The sequence below is a fragment of the Brassica rapa genome, chromosome A08 (assembly GCF_000309985.2).
Source record: "Brassica rapa cultivar Chiifu-401-42 chromosome A08, CAAS_Brap_v3.01, whole genome shotgun sequence".
In the NCBI taxonomy this organism is placed as follows: Eukaryota; Viridiplantae; Streptophyta; class Magnoliopsida; order Brassicales; family Brassicaceae; genus Brassica; species Brassica rapa.
Genome location: NC_024802.2, coordinates 17,198,485 through 17,217,385, shown reverse-complemented (window position 1 = coordinate 17,217,385; position 18,901 = coordinate 17,198,485). Strand labels below are relative to the sequence as shown.

The 18,901-nt window shown below is 35.9% G+C and overlaps 2 protein-coding genes, 1 long non-coding RNA gene and 1 other non-coding gene across 5 annotated transcripts; 3 read left to right on the top strand and 1 right to left on the bottom strand.

The window, feature by feature from the left end:
• Nucleotides 1-335: 335 nt before the first annotated feature.
• LOC103835216 (ABC transporter C family member 1) lies at nt 336-10,180 on the top strand. Its single transcript, XM_009111343.3, has 27 exons — nt 336-612; nt 1,039-1,461; nt 1,549-1,727; nt 1,823-1,862; nt 1,973-2,129; nt 2,493-2,607; nt 2,700-2,780; nt 2,877-2,901; nt 3,010-3,066; nt 3,225-3,290; nt 3,670-3,744; nt 3,853-3,960; nt 4,124-4,258; nt 4,383-4,489; nt 4,589-4,682; nt 4,772-4,939; nt 5,033-5,173; nt 5,280-5,480; nt 5,589-5,687; nt 5,800-5,952; nt 6,052-6,434; nt 6,512-6,692; nt 7,001-7,324; nt 7,451-8,207; nt 8,286-8,407; nt 9,151-9,829; nt 9,922-10,180. The coding sequence occupies exons 2-27, from the start codon at nt 1,132-1,134 to the stop codon at nt 10,017-10,019; spliced, it is 4,875 nt and encodes a 1,624-aa protein (XP_009109591.2). The 5' UTR covers nt 336-612; nt 1,039-1,131; the 3' UTR covers nt 10,020-10,180.
• Nucleotides 10,181-11,408: 1,228 nt separating this feature from the next.
• Nucleotides 11,409-14,404, bottom strand: LOC117127093. 2 transcript variants are annotated; one of them, XR_004449839.1, is made up of 4 exons: nt 12,692-14,404; nt 12,509-12,603; nt 11,995-12,421; nt 11,409-11,801 (listed from the first exon to the last, which is right to left on the bottom strand). It is a non-coding gene; the product is annotated as an uncharacterized LOC117127093 (long non-coding RNA). The 2 variants fall into 2 exon arrangements; XR_004449838.1 differs by having other exon boundaries at nt 11,409-12,421.
• Nucleotides 13,376-13,448, top strand: TRNAE-CUC. The gene has a single exon. It is a non-coding gene; the product is annotated as a tRNA-Glu (tRNA).
• An 870-nt stretch (nt 14,405-15,274) lies between the features above and the next one.
• LOC103835215 lies at nt 15,275-17,905 on the top strand. Its single transcript, XM_009111341.3, has 3 exons — nt 15,275-16,365; nt 16,580-17,374; nt 17,465-17,905. Exons 1-3 carry the CDS (start codon nt 16,018-16,020, stop codon nt 17,726-17,728), a joined length of 1,407 nt encoding a protein of 468 aa, XP_009109589.2. The 5' UTR covers nt 15,275-16,017; the 3' UTR covers nt 17,729-17,905.
• Nucleotides 17,906-18,901: the final 996 nt, after the last annotated feature.

Genomic DNA, 18,901 nt, shown 5'->3' with positions numbered 1-18,901 from the left:
TTTATCCTCCCGCAAACGCCCGCAACCGCAAACGCTAGCTGGAACCAGCTTTTGAATTTATGAGGTTCAAAGCGATTTGGAGCGATTTGGAGCGGTTTAGAGCGGTTTGAGCGATTGTTGCAAAACGCCAGCAACCGCTACTAACCGCAAAAGCTGCGTTTGCGGGTGGTAGCGGGAAAACCAGTCATACCCTTAGTCTAAGAAAATAGATAGTCGACAAAAAAAATGATGATATTGTCATTGAACAACAAATAAATTTTTAAATAGAATTTTCCATATTTGCTCAAAAAAGAAGAGATCATATTTATTTAATTAAATTTTAAGATATAATTACATTTAGCTAATTTACCCGATTTGTTTCTCTTAAAAAAATTAAATAAGTGATAGAAAAGGTAGTGATTGTTGTTAGCTAAAAATGAAATGATTAATATGAAAATAGTTTTGACTCTTTATATGTATAAATTATGAATATTCATAGCGTAGCAAGTTGTAAGCAGTGACGCAGCGTTTTGCTTCCTCAAAATCTCTCTCTCTCTCTCTCGAGTTTATAAGATTAGGCTTCCTCCAAATCACCAGCAAAAGCTCTTCTCCCTCGTCTCTTCTAATACCGAGGTTTCCTTTTTTCTCTGCGTTTACTTATAATGCTCAATGCTCTTCATATCATTGGCAGAGAGCCACATAGAAAGTATTTCTTTTTCTTTTCTGGGGTTAGAAACTTTGAGGTTATCATCTTCTGTTTGATGATATCTTGTTTCTTATCTTACGTTTGAGAATCTTTTTTTTTAGTGGAAAGGAGCTTACTTTATGGTGCCCGTCTCTGTTTGATGATGATTCAGAGGAAGGGGATAAAAAGTTGAATCCCTCCTCCACTAAAATGATTAAAAAGCTTTTTTTTTTGTGGCTAATATTTGTGTATAAACTATCATCCACATCTTCTTGTTTTGTTTTTTATGTTCCTCATTGAGTACACAATCACATAATTAAAAGTCCACTTTATCAACTGTCAACATCACTCTCTTTCTTTGTTTTCTCTTGCAGATTTTTATAGGAGATCGTTAGTAACTTGTCATGTGTACTATCTGAGTTTGATACAGCTTTGGAAGCAGAGGAGGATCTTTTAGGAGGGAGAAGATGGGTTTTGAGCTGTTGGATTGGTACTGCAAGCCTTTGCCTAATGGTGTGTGGTCGAAGATGGTGGATTATGCCTTTGGTGCATACACGCCTTGTGCTATTGATTCTTTCGTGCTTGGCACCTCTCATCTTGTGCTGTTGATTCTCTGCCTTTACCGTGTTTGGCTCACTGCAAAGGACAACAAAGTGGATAGGTTCTGCTTGAGATCGAAATGGTATAGCTATTTGCTGGCTCTGTTGGCTGCTTATAGTACTGCCGAGCCTTTGTTTAGATTGGTCATGAGGATCTCAATCTTGGATTTGGATGGAGCTGGGTTTCCTCCCTATGAGGTGTGTCTTCATCACTACGCTTTGCTTCATTATGTTTTTTTACTGAAAGATTTTTTTTTTTTTTTTTGTGTGTGGTTTCTTTGGCAGGCGTTCATGTTGGTTCTTGAAGCTTTTGCTTGGGGTTCTGCTTTGGTCATGACTGTTTTTGAAACTAAAACGTATATCCATGAACTTCGTTGGTATGTCAGATTTGCTGTCGTTTATGCTCTTGTGGGAGACATGGTGTTGTTAAATCTTGTTCTCTCTGTCAAGGAGTACTATGGCAGGTTGGTTATATGGTCTTATGCAAGTTTAATGCCCTGGTCTTGCAGGATGAACTTATGTGCTTAACTTTTTTTTTTTTGTTTTATCTTGTTTGCAGTTTCAAATTGTATATTTACATAAGCGAGGTGGCAGTTCAGGTTTGCATATTGAAACTCCTTTTTGCATTCTCCAAACTTCTCTTTACCATGTGCTGTATCTAAATTAGATTGTAGATTATACAATTGTCTTTGGTGGCTTTTGAATCCAGGTTGCATTTGGAACTCTCTTGTTTGTGTATTTTCCTAATCTGGATCCATACCCTGGTTACACACCATTGCGGACTGAAACTTTAGAGGATTATGAGTATGAAGAGCTTCCCGGAGGAGAACAGATATGTCCTGAGAGGCATGCAAGTTTATTTGACAGTAGGTCACTCTACGTACTTCTCATTTCAGTCCTGTGGATTTGGTTATGTATATTCTTCTCTCTTTTATTATGAGAATCACCACAACAACATCTCTGATCTCTTATCTGTACTTGCTACCTAGCTGAGTTGGTAGTCAACAATATTGTTTCCACACTTAACATAATGAGTTGTTCGATAGTCTATTCAATTTCTTTTTTTTTTGCCTTATCCTCCTGTTCTCCCTGGAAATAAACTGGGTTGTGACTGTAAGATGAAAATATTTGCTTAGTGATCATCGCTTTGACCAAGCTGGCAACATTTTGTATAGTAGTTTCTTCAACATGTGTTGAACTTTGACTATTAAGTACCTTCTTACCAATAGGAATCTTCTTCTCATGGTTGAATCCATTGATGACACTGGGATCGAAACGGCCTCTTACGGAGAAGGATGTGTGGCATCTGGACACTTGGGATCGTACTGAAACTCTCATGAGGAGGTATTTTCTTTATCTTTGATAAATAATAATTGTTCTCCTACTGTCTACGACTGGTGTGGTTGTTGATATATATTTTTATCTCCTTTTTTTAGCTTCCAGAGGTCATGGGAAAAGGAGCTAGAAAAGCCCAAACCGTGGCTCTTGAGAGCACTAAACAACAGCCTTGGAGGAAGGTAAAGTAGATTCATCTTTGTAGTCTTGTGTGCTAATCATTTAGGACTATGTATTTATTTTTCGTCCTTACGGAAGCATGCTTCTGAATTTTGTAGGTTTTGGTGGGGTGGGTTTTGGAAGGTAATCTTCTTTATTTGATAATATTTGTGGCTTCAGAAGTCTTATATTTTCCTAAATGGTGTGTTTGGAGCTTCTTAATCATGTGTTTTGATCTAAATTGTATCACAGATTGGGAATGACTGTTCACAATTCGTGGGGCCTCTTCTACTGAATGAGCTCTTAAAGGTATATTTCTTTCATTCACATGGATTTGCTGAGATGGATCCATATTCATATGCCCAAAAATTAGTGTTTAACGTTCTTGGTTACATTTAAAATCATATAATTCTTTGGATATTATTTTCTGACAATATCTCACACTGTGGTCTTAAAACTTTCTGCAGTCAATGCAACTTAATGAACCAGCCTGGATAGGTTACATCTATGCAATCTCAATCTTTGTTGGAGTGGTATGCAACAAAATTCCTTTTCCCCTCTGCCTATTTCAATCTCTTGCATGGAGTTTAGAGGATATGTATGTTTCATTCTCTCAATCTTCGTTAAAAGTGACATGAAACAGAGTCTCTAGTTTTCTTGGTCTCTCCTCTCGTTCAAGGACTTCATGTAACTTTCGCCAGAGTAGATGCTACAGATTGTAGCACCAGTTTTACTGGGTTTAATCTTCCGTCTGATTTGAGTTTATTAGAAGCTGATGCTAATCTTGGAGTTTGTTGTCTTTTGTATATTTATTACTTTTGCATGTTGAAGGTGTTTTATTTAAGATAGTATAGGGTAAGACTTTCACCAAGGGATTCCTCGAGCGCTTGATGTTGATGTTGATATTTTCAGATGTTTGGGGTTCTATGCGAAGCTCAATATTTCCAAAATGTGATGCGTGTTGGTTACCGGCTAAGGTCTGCCCTGGTAAGCTGAAGTTTCACGTTATATTTCTTTTGCTACATTGTGTTCTTTGTTCTGCTTCTCTTATTGTGTACAATGTTTCTTTCTGCTGATGACTTGTTCGCTTGATAGATTGCTGCTGTGTTCCGAAAGTCGCTGAGGCTAACTAATGAGGGCCGGAAGAAGTTTCAAACAGGAAAAATAACAAACTTAATGACTACTGATGCTGAGTCTCTTCAGGTGATACATCTTTGTTACCTTTTACCTCTTTAATTCTGTCTGTTTCTCTATATCAATTTGTAGAAAGAGTTACTTTTGGACAATGGTTTTTATTTAAGCTTTGGTTGAAGTTAGTACTAGCATATAGACTGTTATTTACTAATGTTTCTTCTGTCTGTGACAGCAAATTTGCCAATCACTTCATACCATGTGGTCGGCGCCATTTCGTATTATTGTAGCACTGGTTCTCCTCTATCAACAATTAGGTGTCGCCTCCCTCATTGGCGCATTGTTTCTGGTCCTTATGTTCCCTATACAGGTTCTTTAAAAGCTTTTCTACTACTAATGCTTATTTCCTATCTGTATCCTTGTGTTCTCTCTTCTCAAGGGTTCTTTCTGTTCAATGGCAATGATTAGTTTTCTTTATTTTTTTGTTGAAACAGACTGTTATTATAAGCAAAACGCAGAAGTTAACAAAAGAAGGGTTGCAGCGTACTGACAAGAGAATTGGCCTAATGAATGAGATTTTAGCCGCAATGGATACAGTGAAGTAAGATATACTTTGAAAAACTGAAACCTGATATTATTTTTTTTTTTGCATTGTTGGAAGTTTGAAGCAATGCTTACTCACTAAACCAAATGACTGTAGGTGCTACGCTTGGGAAAACAGTTTTCAGTCTAAGGTTCAAACTGTTCGTGATGATGAACTCTCTTGGTTCCGGAAAGCACAACTTCTGTCAGCGGTATGTCTTAAGACTGTTATATTTCAGTTTCCTCTTTCTTTCGTGGTACATTTCTGACTCATTCTTGGTCGTCTTCCATTTGTCTGCAGTTCAATATGTTCATACTAAACAGCATTCCTGTTCTGGTGACTGTTGTTTCATTTGGTGTGTTCTCATTGCTTGGAGGAGAGCTCACACCTGCAAGAGCGTTTACATCCCTTTCACTATTCTCTGTGCTTCGCTTCCCTTTATTCATGCTTCCAAACATTATAACTCAGGTTATTTCCTCATGTTTTCATTTCTGGTGCTCAATAGTGTGACATCATTTGTAATAATTGCTCCTAATTGCTCTTTTTATTTGACTTTTGTAGATAGTAAATGCTAATGTATCCTTAAAACGTTTGGAAGAGGTGTTATCGACGGAAGAGAGAGTTCTCTTACCAAATCCTCCCATTGAACCTGGACAGCCAGCTATCTCAATAAGGAACGGATGCTTCTCCTGGGATTCAAAGGTCTCATTTGTCTACTTGATCCCGTGTTCCTTTCCTCTTTCACTTTATTTATATTACATATTTTCATTTAAATACCAAAAAGTGAGCAACCAATATACATATGCAGGCGGATAGGTCAACCTTGTCAAACATCAACTTGGATGTACCTATTGGTAGCCTAGTTGCAGTAGTCGGCAGTACAGGAGAAGGAAAAACCTCCCTGATATCTGCTATGCTTGGAGAACTTCCAGCTTTATCTGATGCGACAGTTACTCTTAGAGGATCAGTCGCTTATGTTCCTCAAGTTTCGTGGATCTTTAACGCAACAGTATGTTCTTATGTGCTTTAAGATATGTTTGCATGCAGATTCTGATTAGTTTCACCAGTATTTAATTTTAAGCAATCTGAGCTGATGAATGGTTTTTACATTGTGTAGGTGCGTGACAATATACTGTTTGGGGCTCCTTTTGACCAAGAAAAATATGAAAGGGTGATTGATGTGACTGCACTGAGGCATGACCTTGAGTTACTGCCTGTAAGTTCCGTTAACAGACATTAACTGCATCGATTATGTTGGTAGCATGGACTTCTCTTTTCTAGTTCTCAGTTATCTAAGTTTGTTTCCTCTTCTTTCTCTTGATTGATAGGGTGGTGATCTCACGGAGATTGGAGAAAGGGGTGTTAACATAAGTGGGGGACAAAAGCAGAGGGTCTCTATGGCTAGAGCTGTCTACTCAAATTCAGATGTGTGCATATTAGATGACCCATTAAGTGCCCTTGATGCGCATGTTGGTCAACAGGTAAACTAGCCATTGGTTCTTGGACTCTAACGTTTTGTTCTTCCTTATAACTGCTTTGAGAAAACATTGTTATCTGATCTTTGAAACTTTCTGTTATAGGTTTTTGAGAAATGCATAAAACGAGAACTAGGGAACAAAACGAGAGTTCTTGTTACAAACCAGCTCCACTTCCTCTCACAAGTGGATAAAATTCTACTTGTCCATGAGGGAACAGTAAAAGAGGAAGGAACATACGAAGAACTATCCCACAGTGGCCCATTATTCCAAAGATTAATGGAAAATGCTGGAAAAGTTGAAGAATATTCTGAAGCAAATTCAGAAGCTGAAGCAGATCAAACGTCTGTAAAACCAGTTGAGAACGGCAACACTAATAATCTGCAGAAGGATGGAATCGAGACAAAGAAATCCAAAGAAGGAACCTCTGTGCTAGTTAAGCGAGAAGAACGTGAAACTGGAGTTGTGAGTTGGAAAGTCCTGAAGAGGTAAGAATTTTTTTTTTTTTTTGAGTGTTTTTGAAGGTCATTGTAATGACTATTGAGGTGTTACTACCATGTTCCAGGTACCGAGATGCACTTGGAGGTGGATGGGTGGTGATGATGCTCCTTGTATGCTACGTCTTGACTCAAGTGTTTCGAGTGTCAAGCAGCACTTGGTTGAGTGAGTGGACTGATGCAGGAACTCCAAAGAGTCATGGACCCCTCTTCTACAATATTATCTATGCGGTTCTTTCCTTTGGACAGGTATGAGTTGCTTTTGGTAAATATTTGTTAAAAATTGAGTCCTAATATATTCCCTCTGTTTCAAACTTATTCATGTTTTAGAAAAAAATGTTTCAAAAATATTCATTTTTTATATTTTCAATGCATTTTTATTAGATTATACTATAATAAATTGTAAATTTTGTAGAAATTAATTGTTTTTATTGAATTTTGATGGGATAAAAGTTATTAGCAGTTAAACACAAAAAATGGATTATAATCAAACATCTTTTTGAAGAAGAGAGAGTATTACTGACCATTAAAGACATACTTATTTTTCTTGGTTTCAGGTCTTTGTGACGTTGACCAATTCATATTGGTTGATTATGGTCAGTCTTTATGCAGCTAAGAAGATGCATGATGCTATGCTTGGTTCCATACTAAGGGCTCCAATGGTCTTCTTTCAAACCAATCCTTTAGGACGTATAATCAATCGATTTGCAAAAGATACGGGTGATATTGATAGAACGGTTGCAGTCTTTGTTAACATGTTCATGGGTTCAATCGCACAGCTTCTTTCAACTGTTATCTTAATCGGCATTGTCAGCACACTATCCCTTTGGGCCATCATGCCTCTCTTGGTCGTGTTTTATGGAGCTTATCTCTACTACCAGGTAAACATACCTTTTAAGCGCAATACTTATTAGCAACGTTCAAGAAATCACTAGGCCGCTTAGACCGATTTTTAGAACACTGCTGATTAGTGTTGTGTGTGCTAAACCATTCTTTCCTTATTGTAGAACACATCTCGTGAAATTAAACGTATGGATTCCGTTTCAAGATCGCCTGTTTACGCTCAATTTGGAGAGGCGTTGAATGGTTTATCAAGTATCCGTGCTTACAAAGCATACGACCGGATGGCTGAAATAAACGGAAGATCAATGGATAATAACATCAGATTCACTCTCGTAAACATGGGTGCAAATCGGTGGCTAGGAATCCGTTTGGAATTTCTTGGAGGTCTCATGGTATGGTTAACTGCTTCATTAGCCGTCATGCAGAATGGTAAAGCAGAGAATCAACAAGCGTTTGCATCTACGATGGGTTTGCTACTCAGTTACGCTTTGAGTATCACCAGCTCGTTAACAGCTGTGCTTAGACTCGCGAGTCTTGCTGAGAACAGTTTGAACTCGGTGGAGCGTGTTGGAAACTATATAGAGTTACCATCGGAGGCTCCATTGGTTGTTGAGAGCAACCGTCCACCTCCTGGATGGCCATCATCTGGTTCTATAAAGTTCGAAGATGTTGTTCTTCGTTACCGTCCTGAGTTACCTCCTGTGCTTCATGGTGTTTCATTCTTCATTTCTCCGATGGATAAAGTGGGAATCGTTGGAAGGACAGGAGCTGGGAAGTCAAGCCTTTTGAATGCCTTGTTCAGGATCGTGGAGGTGGAGAAGGGAAGGATCTTGATCGATGAATGCGACATTGGCAAGTTTGGCTTGATGGATCTACGTAAAGTTCTTGGAATCATACCTCAAGCTCCTGTTCTTTTCTCAGGTACGTGACGTCTCATACTGCTTCTGGTACTTGTTTTTTCTCATAAGTCAATAACTGATGTGTCTTTTTGTTATCTAGGTACTGTGAGGTTCAATCTTGACCCGTTTGGTGAACACAACGACGCTGATCTTTGGGAATCTCTTGAGAGGGCTCACCTGAAAGATACCATCAGGAGGAACCCTCTTGGTCTTGATGCTGAGGTACTTAGTTTAACACAACGTTCAATAAAACTTTAGGCGGTAATTAGGTTCTTTGTAAAGAACTAGCTACTACACAGATTATTTGGGGTCTCAGCGACACCTAGATATATTATTAGATATTTTAGTTTTTTGTGTCTAATTATGAATTTTTTGATGAATTATATAAATTAGATATACAAAAAAACAAGGGTAAATCTCCAAAATAGCACCTTTCTAAGTTTATATCACAAAAATAGCACTCAAAAACTAAAATGACTAAAATAGCATTTTATCTTTTGAAAAATTTAAATTTTTTTATTTTTCAAAATTTGAAATCTTATCCCCAAAACCTCACTTCTCAACTCTAAACCCTAAAACCTAAACTCTAAACCCTAAACCCTAAATTCTAAACCCTAAATTCTAAACCCTAAACCCCATCTCTTGAGTGCTATTTTTGTGACTTTTGACCTTGAGTGCTAGTTTGGGAACAAAAACTTGATTTAGTGCTATTTTGGTCTTTTTCTCAAAAAGCAATTAGATAAATTTATGGATTTGCATTAACATTATTATTACTTGATTAAACAGATTTAGACCAATTTTAGCCGATTTATAACGGTTGATTTGAATCGCATAAATCAGAATTTAAGAAAATCATTTCACAACTGATTTGCCACCTAGACCGATTTTTAGAATATTGCTTTAATGTTTTACTCTTTTGAAAGTCTCTTGTGTTTATTAGAGTAACTCAAAGTCTATTTGGTCAGGTATCTGAGGCAGGAGAGAACTTCAGTGTTGGACAGAGACAGTTGTTGAGTCTTGCACGTGCACTGTTGCGAAGATCTAAGATACTTGTCCTTGATGAAGCAACTGCTGCTGTTGACGTTAGAACCGATGTTCTCATCCAAAAGACCATCCGAGAAGAGTTCAAGTCATGCACAATGCTTATCATCGCTCATCGTCTCAATACCATCATCGACTGTGACAAAGTCCTCGTTCTTGATTCTGGAAAAGTTCAGGAGTTCAGCACACCGGAGAATCTTCTTTCAAACGGAGAAAGTTCATTCTCTAAGATGGTTCAAAGCACAGGAGCTGCGAATGCTGAGTACTTGCGTAGTATAGTGCTTGAAAACAAACGTAACAGAGATGCTAATGGTGATGATTCATCGCAGCCTTTAGAAGAAGGTCAGAGAAAATGGCGAGCGTCTTCTCGTTGGGCTGCAGCTGCTCAGTTTGCTTTGGCTGTGAGTCTCACTTCATCTCACAACGACCTTCAAAGCCTTGAAATCGAAGATGATGACAGTATTTTGAAGAGAACGAAAGACGCTGTAGTTACACTACGCGGTGTTCTCGAAGGGAAACATGATAAAGAGATTGAAGAGTCTCTTACTCAAAATGATATGTCTAGAGAGCGTTGGTGGCCATCTGTTTACAAAATGATTGAAGGTAACGTTGTTGTGTAAGATCTCTCTGCTACTAGATATAGAAATGTTTGAAGTTTCTTGATCCAAGATTATGTGTGTATTATACACTTTCAGGGCTTGCGGTGATGAGCAGATTGGCGAAGAACAGAATGCAACACCAGGATTACAACTTGGAGGGGAGATCGTTTGACTGGGACAACGTTGAGATGTAGAGGAAGAAAGGCTTTACATTACTTGACCTAAAGGTCTCATTTGATGAACTTGTCTTTTCCTTGTTTCTTGTAGTACACGGAACAATATATCCATTTAAATCCAATTATGTACACACAGCAAAAAAAAAATCAATTTAATTTAGTCAAGTTTCTAAGATCTACAGTACATAACTTTCTGTAAGGTTAATATATAGAAACATTTACACTCTAGGACACTTTTCCAATCTTTAATTACACCATAGGACACTTTCTTATACAAACACACTTTACCTAACAGCTTGTGTCTGATCTAGTTTCTTTCTTAACTAACATTACCCTCTTTTCGTTACAGCCCAAGTACACAGCTTCTTCCCATTGGCTATTATGGCGGGATTTTACCCTAGCCGTCGATCTCCTATATATGGCAACGGCTGAGATTTATTTGCAGATGTAGATATAAATAAACAAAAAACTTGTATCAATTAATAAAGTCACGTGAATTGTTATAAGCCATTGATTTATTTACATACTGGATGGTCAAGATCTGTTCTCTCTCTTTTTCCTCTGTGAATCTCAGCCGCCGTTAAAACCATCGGAGCCCTCGTCAAAATTCTATGTCGCGAATACGATTGAGTCACGAGCACACGAGCTCGAATGCGGTAACCCTAACCACGGTGAGCTTCTTTACCCAAGCCGCTGCACTTGTTGTCACCGTCAAGCTCCGGTCACAGAGAAGCTTTCTGTGCTGTTATGTACCTTTCCTTCTTCATCTTGTTTCATTTTACCACCGAAAAACGCATCTAACAAATCAGCATGAAATCAAGAGCATAAGACCAAGTCAAATGATTTGAGGTTGTCATTCATTTTGTTCCTACCAATGACCTAAGAACCCCCAAATTTTTTCTGCAAAATTCGTAACCTTAAGGAACTAGGGAAGAAGATGACATAATTACGATAATGCCATTATTGAATTAATTATTAAAAAATAGCGTACATATAGACATGTGTACATGTGTACATTCTAAGTGTACATGTACATGTTTGTGAAAACCATTAAAATCACCCATATATTATGTACACTACTTTATATTAGACTGTTTTAGTTGATATTAGATAATATTGGTCCTTAAAATATTCAAATTTGCAATTATATGTTAAAATCAAATAAATGTACCGATGAACTGGTGTATATGTGGACAATGAAATACATGTGTATACTTTAATAATATAGACCTTACAAATACTTAAATTTGTAAATGTAGAAAAATTATACGGTGTATATAGAAATCATTGTATAACTGAACTTGTGTACATGTGAACTTTTTGGTTTTTGATTAAAGAGAGATCTTACAATTTTTCTACATTAGTCATTACTTTGTACAATTTTAGCTTATATGTACACTACAAAAATACATATCAATGCGAAAAGTTTTACTTAGAATCAACAATCATCTTGATACTTTACATTATATGCCCAAAGCATCTAAAAATATTCATCCTTAAACACCAACAAACATGTCAAAAATAAACTACTTATGTACATGCCATAAATTGTACATGTACTCGCTTGTACACGTGTAAGCACTCGGTGTTGTACACTTGTACACATGTACACATTTGCTTGTACACATGCACACACTTGCTTGTACACATCTATATAGACACACATGCATCACCGCCTCTTCACTTATGTGTTTCTGAATTTGTGCTCATCCTTCAGAAGCTCAACCATGTTGGCAACTTTATGATCAAAATATTCACTGTCAAATTCCCCCCAGCCATCCTCCTTGTCCTCCCTACACTCTACCATAGGTTACACAGTCAGCAGCAAACATAGAAACACGGTAAACCAAAGCAAAATCAATACACACTTTAACCGCAAACCATATAAGCATTATGCAAAGTACACATGTACACATATATTCTTGTTGTACACATGTACATCGCATGTAAGGTGTACCACTTTAAATGTTCATGCATGTGTACAAATAGTTACCTGTGGATCACGCTCAGCCTCTTACACCTCCGCCAAAACCAACCATAGGTTGCACAGTCAGTAGCAAACATTAAAACACGGCGAACCAAAGTAAAATCAATATACAACTCAACCGCAAACCATATAAGCATAGTATGCAAAGTACACATGTAGACATATGTTCTTGTTATACACATGTACATCACATGTTACGTGTACAACCTTAAACGTTTGTACAAGTGTATAAATAGTTACCTGAGGATCATGCTCAGCCTCTTGCACCTCCGCCAACCTTGTGTGTTGTGGGAGCTTCTCATTGACATAACTCAGCTGCTTCAGCTCGTCGTCCCCCCTAAACGCCTAAGCCACACCGGTATAGCTTCAAAAGTCCCCCCTAAACGCCTAAGCCACACCGGTACAACTGAAACTCATCGTCTCCATCTCTTCACTACATTCAAGCACAAAACCCGGAATTCACAAAACACATCAACGATCTTAGATAACTCCCAAATTGGAGTCCTTTCGCAGACCAAACCTTAATCTGAAACTTAAACCCGAACGCCTTCGAAACGAGAAAAAGATTTAACCTTTGTCTCCCCCCCATTTATGTCCGCTTATTTCTCATCGTCCCTGGAACGATTGAACGCATTAGACTGTGTTAATCGCTTTGCAGTTAAGAACAAAAGTAACCTTCAATCTAGCAAAAACATGAACTCACTGTCGTCTGTGTCTTTGCCACACCGCTTATGCTTGATCGTTATAGCCTTTTGTTCTCCGTCGATGTACACCGTCGTCTCTGCTCCGTCACTCGTCGCCGGAAAGTAAAATTAGGTTTACAGATTTGGGAAAGTTGAAACAAAATATTATAGTTTTACTTTTTTACGGGCCCAATCTCAGAAAATTAACTAAATTAAAATATGCTCCAAGGTTCCACCAATCAATTTCCATCGGTTTTGAATTTTAAATCTACGAACCAGAATAACCAGAAACAAATGATCTATTACAAATATGCCCACACCTGGTTTGCCTTTTTGAAGGACAAAGAAGACTTTCACCAACATAAAGTGTCCTAGTAGCAACAACTGCTCTTCTTTGTAATAAAAACTCAACAAGTGTCTATATATGTTATAAACTCTAATATATATCTCTTAGAAAATAAAGCCAAATATCAATTTGGAGATAACAGGTGGAAGCTTGGTTGCCATTGTAGGTAGTATAGAAGGTAAGACATCACTTGTTTTGGCAATGTTGGGAGAGTTATCTGATGCTGAAACCTTAAGTGACTTACCAGAGACTATATATTACAAATAAATATTAGGTCCACAAGAATTGCTATCAATATGTACAAGTGACTTCTTTAGGATGTTTCTATTAAAGTTTCATTCAGGCTAACAATCACGAATCCGTTGTAGTCTAGCTGGTCAGGATACTCGGCTCTCACCTGAGAGACCCGGGTTCGAGTCCCGGCAACGGAGATTTTTTTGCTATCACGTGGCAAGTTTATTTCATTTATTGGTTTTTACTTCATCTTTGGCTCCTCGCTTTAGCCAAAAATTAAAGTATTTGACGTAAAAAGCGTGACGCTTGCGAAAGCCGAGGCGTGTAGTGAGTTTGTTTCCCATGTGTGGCTTAATGGACTTTCACGCCTTTGTCTAAAAGGCAAGCAAACGTATGCAACATCTATTAATGATTTTGTTCGGACTTTGTAAATCGTTTCTTTTTCACAACTTTTGTTGTGTCTAGAAACGCGAGGTCATTTATCATCATGCAGTTTACTTTTACATTCATAATAAATTGAACACGTAGTAATGCCTTCACATTTATACACAACTACAAACGTTCAAATTAAAATCCCGATTTCACTCCATCTAAGACATCTTAAACTTTTCCGTACATTTAAAGTTATGTCTAAGGTAGAGTAGAGTATAGATTTTTCTTTTTGTTGACAAAGAATTTGGATTTAAAAAAACTGGGGTTGACTTGTGTGTGTGGCTGTGCGGGGGCGAGTGTACAGCGAAAAAAAGCAGGAACATGATGTAAAAGCCAACGAGCTTTTTTGGTGTGGACAATGAGCATAAAGAAATGAAAAATCAAATGAATATCGAAGCACATGAATTAAAGATTTCAAGAATCCTAAGAAATAAGAACACTGTTTTTTTTTTTGCTGGTAATATGGAATAACAGCGTCTCCAAAAAGAGTCTCTAGTATAGAGTTTTGCAAATTCTATATTTGAAGTTTCAAAATGATCTTCTTCAAAAGCAAAACTTCAAATTTAACTTCAAAATTATTTATAATTTACACTATGATCCTTATATTTTTCATAATTAATATAAATCCATAAAACTTTTGCAGATAACTAGCACATATATAAAAATATTATATTAATATTAATTAATAAACTCTTATACTAAAAATAAAATTATAAATTGAAATACATAATTAAATATTAACTACAAGAAAAATACCACATTATTACATAAAATTATTTTATTAATGCTCCATTTTCAGTTGTACAAAATTTGTTTGGACAATATTTTAGAAGTTCCAAAAAAAATTTACTAGACTATTAGTGTTGTTGTAATATTTAAATTTGTGTATTAATTATGTATTTATGTATATATCTTCTTAAATTTTTTTATTAAGTTTGTTTTGTAATATTCTTGTTGTCTAATTCTACTTTTAAAATATTATAAATCTTATTTTGGATTTTTAAAGAACTTTTATGTGTAAAATTTTAATTTATAAAAATAAATTTGAAATATTTAAAATATAAAAAAATTAAAGATTAAAACTATGAATGAGAAAATACGTAATAATCATAAATGATGTATAATTAATTATAAGATAATATGCAAATAAAAAGATGAAACTTTAAATTTAGAGTTTTGAGTTGTGAAACTTTAAATATGAAGTTTCACTTCTTAAAACTCTAAATTTAAAGTTTTGAAGTTTATTTTTGGAGAACAAAAAACTCTATATTTGAAGTTATAGAGTTTCTTTTGGAGATGCATCTCCAATGTAAAACACCATTTTTTACTCCAAAATGGAATAAAAGTGAAAATGGAGTAAAATTGCTCCAACCCTACTCCATTTCCCACTCCATAATGAAGTGATGAACAAACAAAAAATAGATTACTCCATTTATGGAGTAAATTTCATTATGGAATGAGATATGGAGTGGGGTTGAAGCATTCCTTACTCCATATTCACTTTTACTCCATTTTAGAGGAAAAAATGGAGTAGGGATGGAGATGCCCTAAGAACATTATTTTTTTGTGTGTAAATAAGATCACTAGTTGCATTTTGTCCAAAAAAAAAGAACATTGCATGCATATTTTTCTTTACTTTTCATCATTTCTTAATTAATTTTCATTGTGTGTATATACTTTGCCAAACAAATTTACACGGAGTTTTAAATAAAATTTTAACTTTTCTAAAATTTAGATAAATAAGTAAAAGACTGGGTGGTAATGTTTTGAAGGATATAAATCAACTTTGTTAAAAGAATATTGTGAATTGTTGGCAAGAGAAAATGAATCTTTAGATTATGTGATGAGTGGAGGAAGACAAATTAAAGGCAGACGGACGACAGTAATTAATGAGATAACAACGCTCTGATTGGTAATACATTTTGATTAATCTTACGGGGCAAATTATTCTTTTCTGTTTTTACTAGAAAAAAAAACACTGGAAAACATGATATAATGGGAATCAACATGTTATAAATCTCCTACTAAAACATGTTATTTATATTTATTGAAATTTATTAAATGTTATTTTAGATGAGTTACTTATGTCTTTTTGTTTCTGTGGTATAAAATCAATGATTTATGAAACGTAAGGAACCATTAAACTCTTTGCTTAGTCCACCAAATTCTCAATGGTTATAGGATCAACGATTCTAAACATAGGACACTAAACAACCCTATAAAAACAAAAAATAATAATTCCATTCCATTTCAATTCAAATCATTCAATTCATACTTTGTTCCTCGTAAGATATAGAAAATTTAGGAAAACCAAAAAGAAAAAGATAAAGAACAATGGCAAGAGTTCATTTATTGTTATGCTTCACACTTGTATTTGCATCTGTAACCCTTTTAGACGTGACTTCAGCTTTTCTGAAGCTGAAGCCATCTTTACCACAGATTGAAGATCCGAAGACGGTGGGTGACGTTGAAGGCTACACTGTTAACGTAGTGATGGTATTTGTGGGGGACCTCGAGAAAGAATGTCCTAAAACAAGCAAATTCAAAATGTTCTTCGACAAACTTAGAGGATTTGCCAAGTATGTTTGCCCACTAAAAATATTTGGCAAAAAAGATGATACTGACATGAAGGCCAAAGAAGCAGGCATCCTCAAATCCATAGCCTCTTTTGCTATTGGAAGGGTAAGTGAAAGAGGTTATTATAATTAGTGCCTTTCTGACATTTTAATATTTCTTTTCGCACTCAGAAGTTATATGTGTTTTTATTTTACATATAAGTTTTTCATAATATTTTACATACAAATTATCACATAAAATCATGATGCTCTAAGCGATCAGGGTCCGAGGCTAATAAACAATTTTTTATTTACTTCATCATGCATATTATGCATAATAGATAAAGAGTGAAATTCAAGAGGAGAAACAGGAAGCTATCGAAACCTTTAAGTTTATGAAATCCTTGGCTGGTAGAATTCTCGGTGGCCGCAAGAAAGAAGAGAAAGAAACCACGACACTAACACCTGAACAGCTTAAAGAAATCAAAGATGGGATCTTGAAGTGGCAGACTGTGATTGTTAAGATCACAAACACTATGGTAGTTAGCACAACAAACAATGAAGGCTCTGCTGGTTCAAATCCTGGAGCTGGAACTCCCTCTATGGATACAAACAATCAATCTCAAGGTACTCCCTCTACGGATGATACAAACAATCAATCTCAAGGTACTCCCTCTACGGATAAAAACAATCAATCTCAAGGTACCACTGGAGGCTCTTCGAGTCCTAACTCCGGAAGCGCTACTGGAAGTCCATCAAACAAGCCATCAGCTGGTTCAAACCCTGGAGCTGGAACTCCCTCTACGGATACAAACAATCAATCTCAAGGTAACACGAACACTGCTTCAAGTAGAAGTGAAACTACTAGCCAGACCACGGAAGTGACAGTGACAGAAGTCGAGACTCAGACTTCCGAACAAGTTATGACATTCCTAATGAACCTAGAGAAGAAGTGTCCACCGAAGGAGGAATACAAGCAATTTTTCGAGAAGCTAAAGAGTACCATGACAGGTTCCGCAAAGGTTTCTTCTCCTAAGAAAAAAGGAGGCTTGTTCGGTATGATCAAAGGTGCTGTTGGGAAAATAGGTGATGCCATGCAATTTATTCGTTCAAGAATTGGAAACAAATCAGCAGAAGTACGTTACAAAATGCATATTTCATTTAGAATATTAATAACCAAACGTCTATATACATATATTCTTTTTTTTTCTTGGTAATATCGACAGGTAAAGAAGTCAATGGAAACTTACCAAGCAGAAGTGATAAAGAATATGGAAGAGCTAAATGCAATCTACGCTAAAATTGTAACCCAAAATCAAAGCAAGAAAGGAGGAGCAATGACATGCACACCAGAACAACAAGCAGAGATAAAGACGACAATCACCAAGTGGGAACAAGTCACAACCCAATTCGTTGAGGTTGCTATTAAGAGTGAAACTTCGACAACTACTTCTACATCATCCTCCACGGGAACAGCGCAGCCAAATTGAACTCAAAGATGACAAAATTAGTAACCAGTAGCTTACATTATTTAATTTTGATTGTAAATAAAACAAAGATTGGTGTAGGCCAGCAAGTAATAACTATGTAAACGTATATATAGACTGTAAGCATTATACATGCCATTCATGTAAAAGTGCTGATTTTTGAAACGAATTTTTGTGATATTTTTTGCCCTGTTTCTAAAATGAAATTAGCCACAATATAATTTACTTTATCTTTACAATATATAAAATCCTTTGTTTCCCCCCTACTTATGAATCATATGTATGGAATTTGAATAGGGCTCTCCCTAATGGTTGCCACGTAAGAGTTTCATTAGAATTCTTTAGATTCATCATTACCACACATGGTTTATTCTTGAGTCAGTGCACGGCTAGAAGCCCGGACAAAACTTCAAATTTTCAAATGTTTTACTTAAAATCGTCGCCAGGGCACAGTTTAAAGCATGATATAATCATTAGTAATTAACTTATTATTTATCGAAGTTGTTGGTTCAGTTTTTAGTGGAGAGTTGAGAAATGCAAAACTTAAAACCAACGATATAAGCTGGAGATAGGTTCAATTAATCTTCACGTGGCCATGCTGGTTATAGCCAAAACCAATTTCGTCGGACAAGGAAGCTTCAATCACATGCTTAGATAGATAGTACGGACAAAAATCACATTCAGTCAGTCACTAATAATAGAGGAATATTTTTGTCAATAATGTCTTTCTAACTTCGCCAAGTTCGCATTATTGGTTTCGAAATTTAAGCATATTACATTGTCTTTTTCTTTTATATAAACATATGTATAGCGTTATGTTTATAACGACTGACCGCACTTATCCTTAATTTTGATCAGCAAAGCGAATTCCCAGCTACAGTAATCCCCTTCAAATTATTTAGGGCATTTTCAACTCAATTCTACATTTAACTTTAGATGTTATATATAAATACATTTTTTCTTTAACATAAAGGTTACTATTTTCCCTATATCAAAAAATAATAACATTTCTTTATATTTGTATAAAATATACTGGAGAATTTCTTCATATATTTTATAGTTAAAATAAAAGATAACATTGAAGGTAGTTTTAAAGTTACAATGTGGATAACTATTTAAAATTAGAAAGCAAAGACAAAAATGTAATAAACATTACAAACAATTTCTTAGCAAACA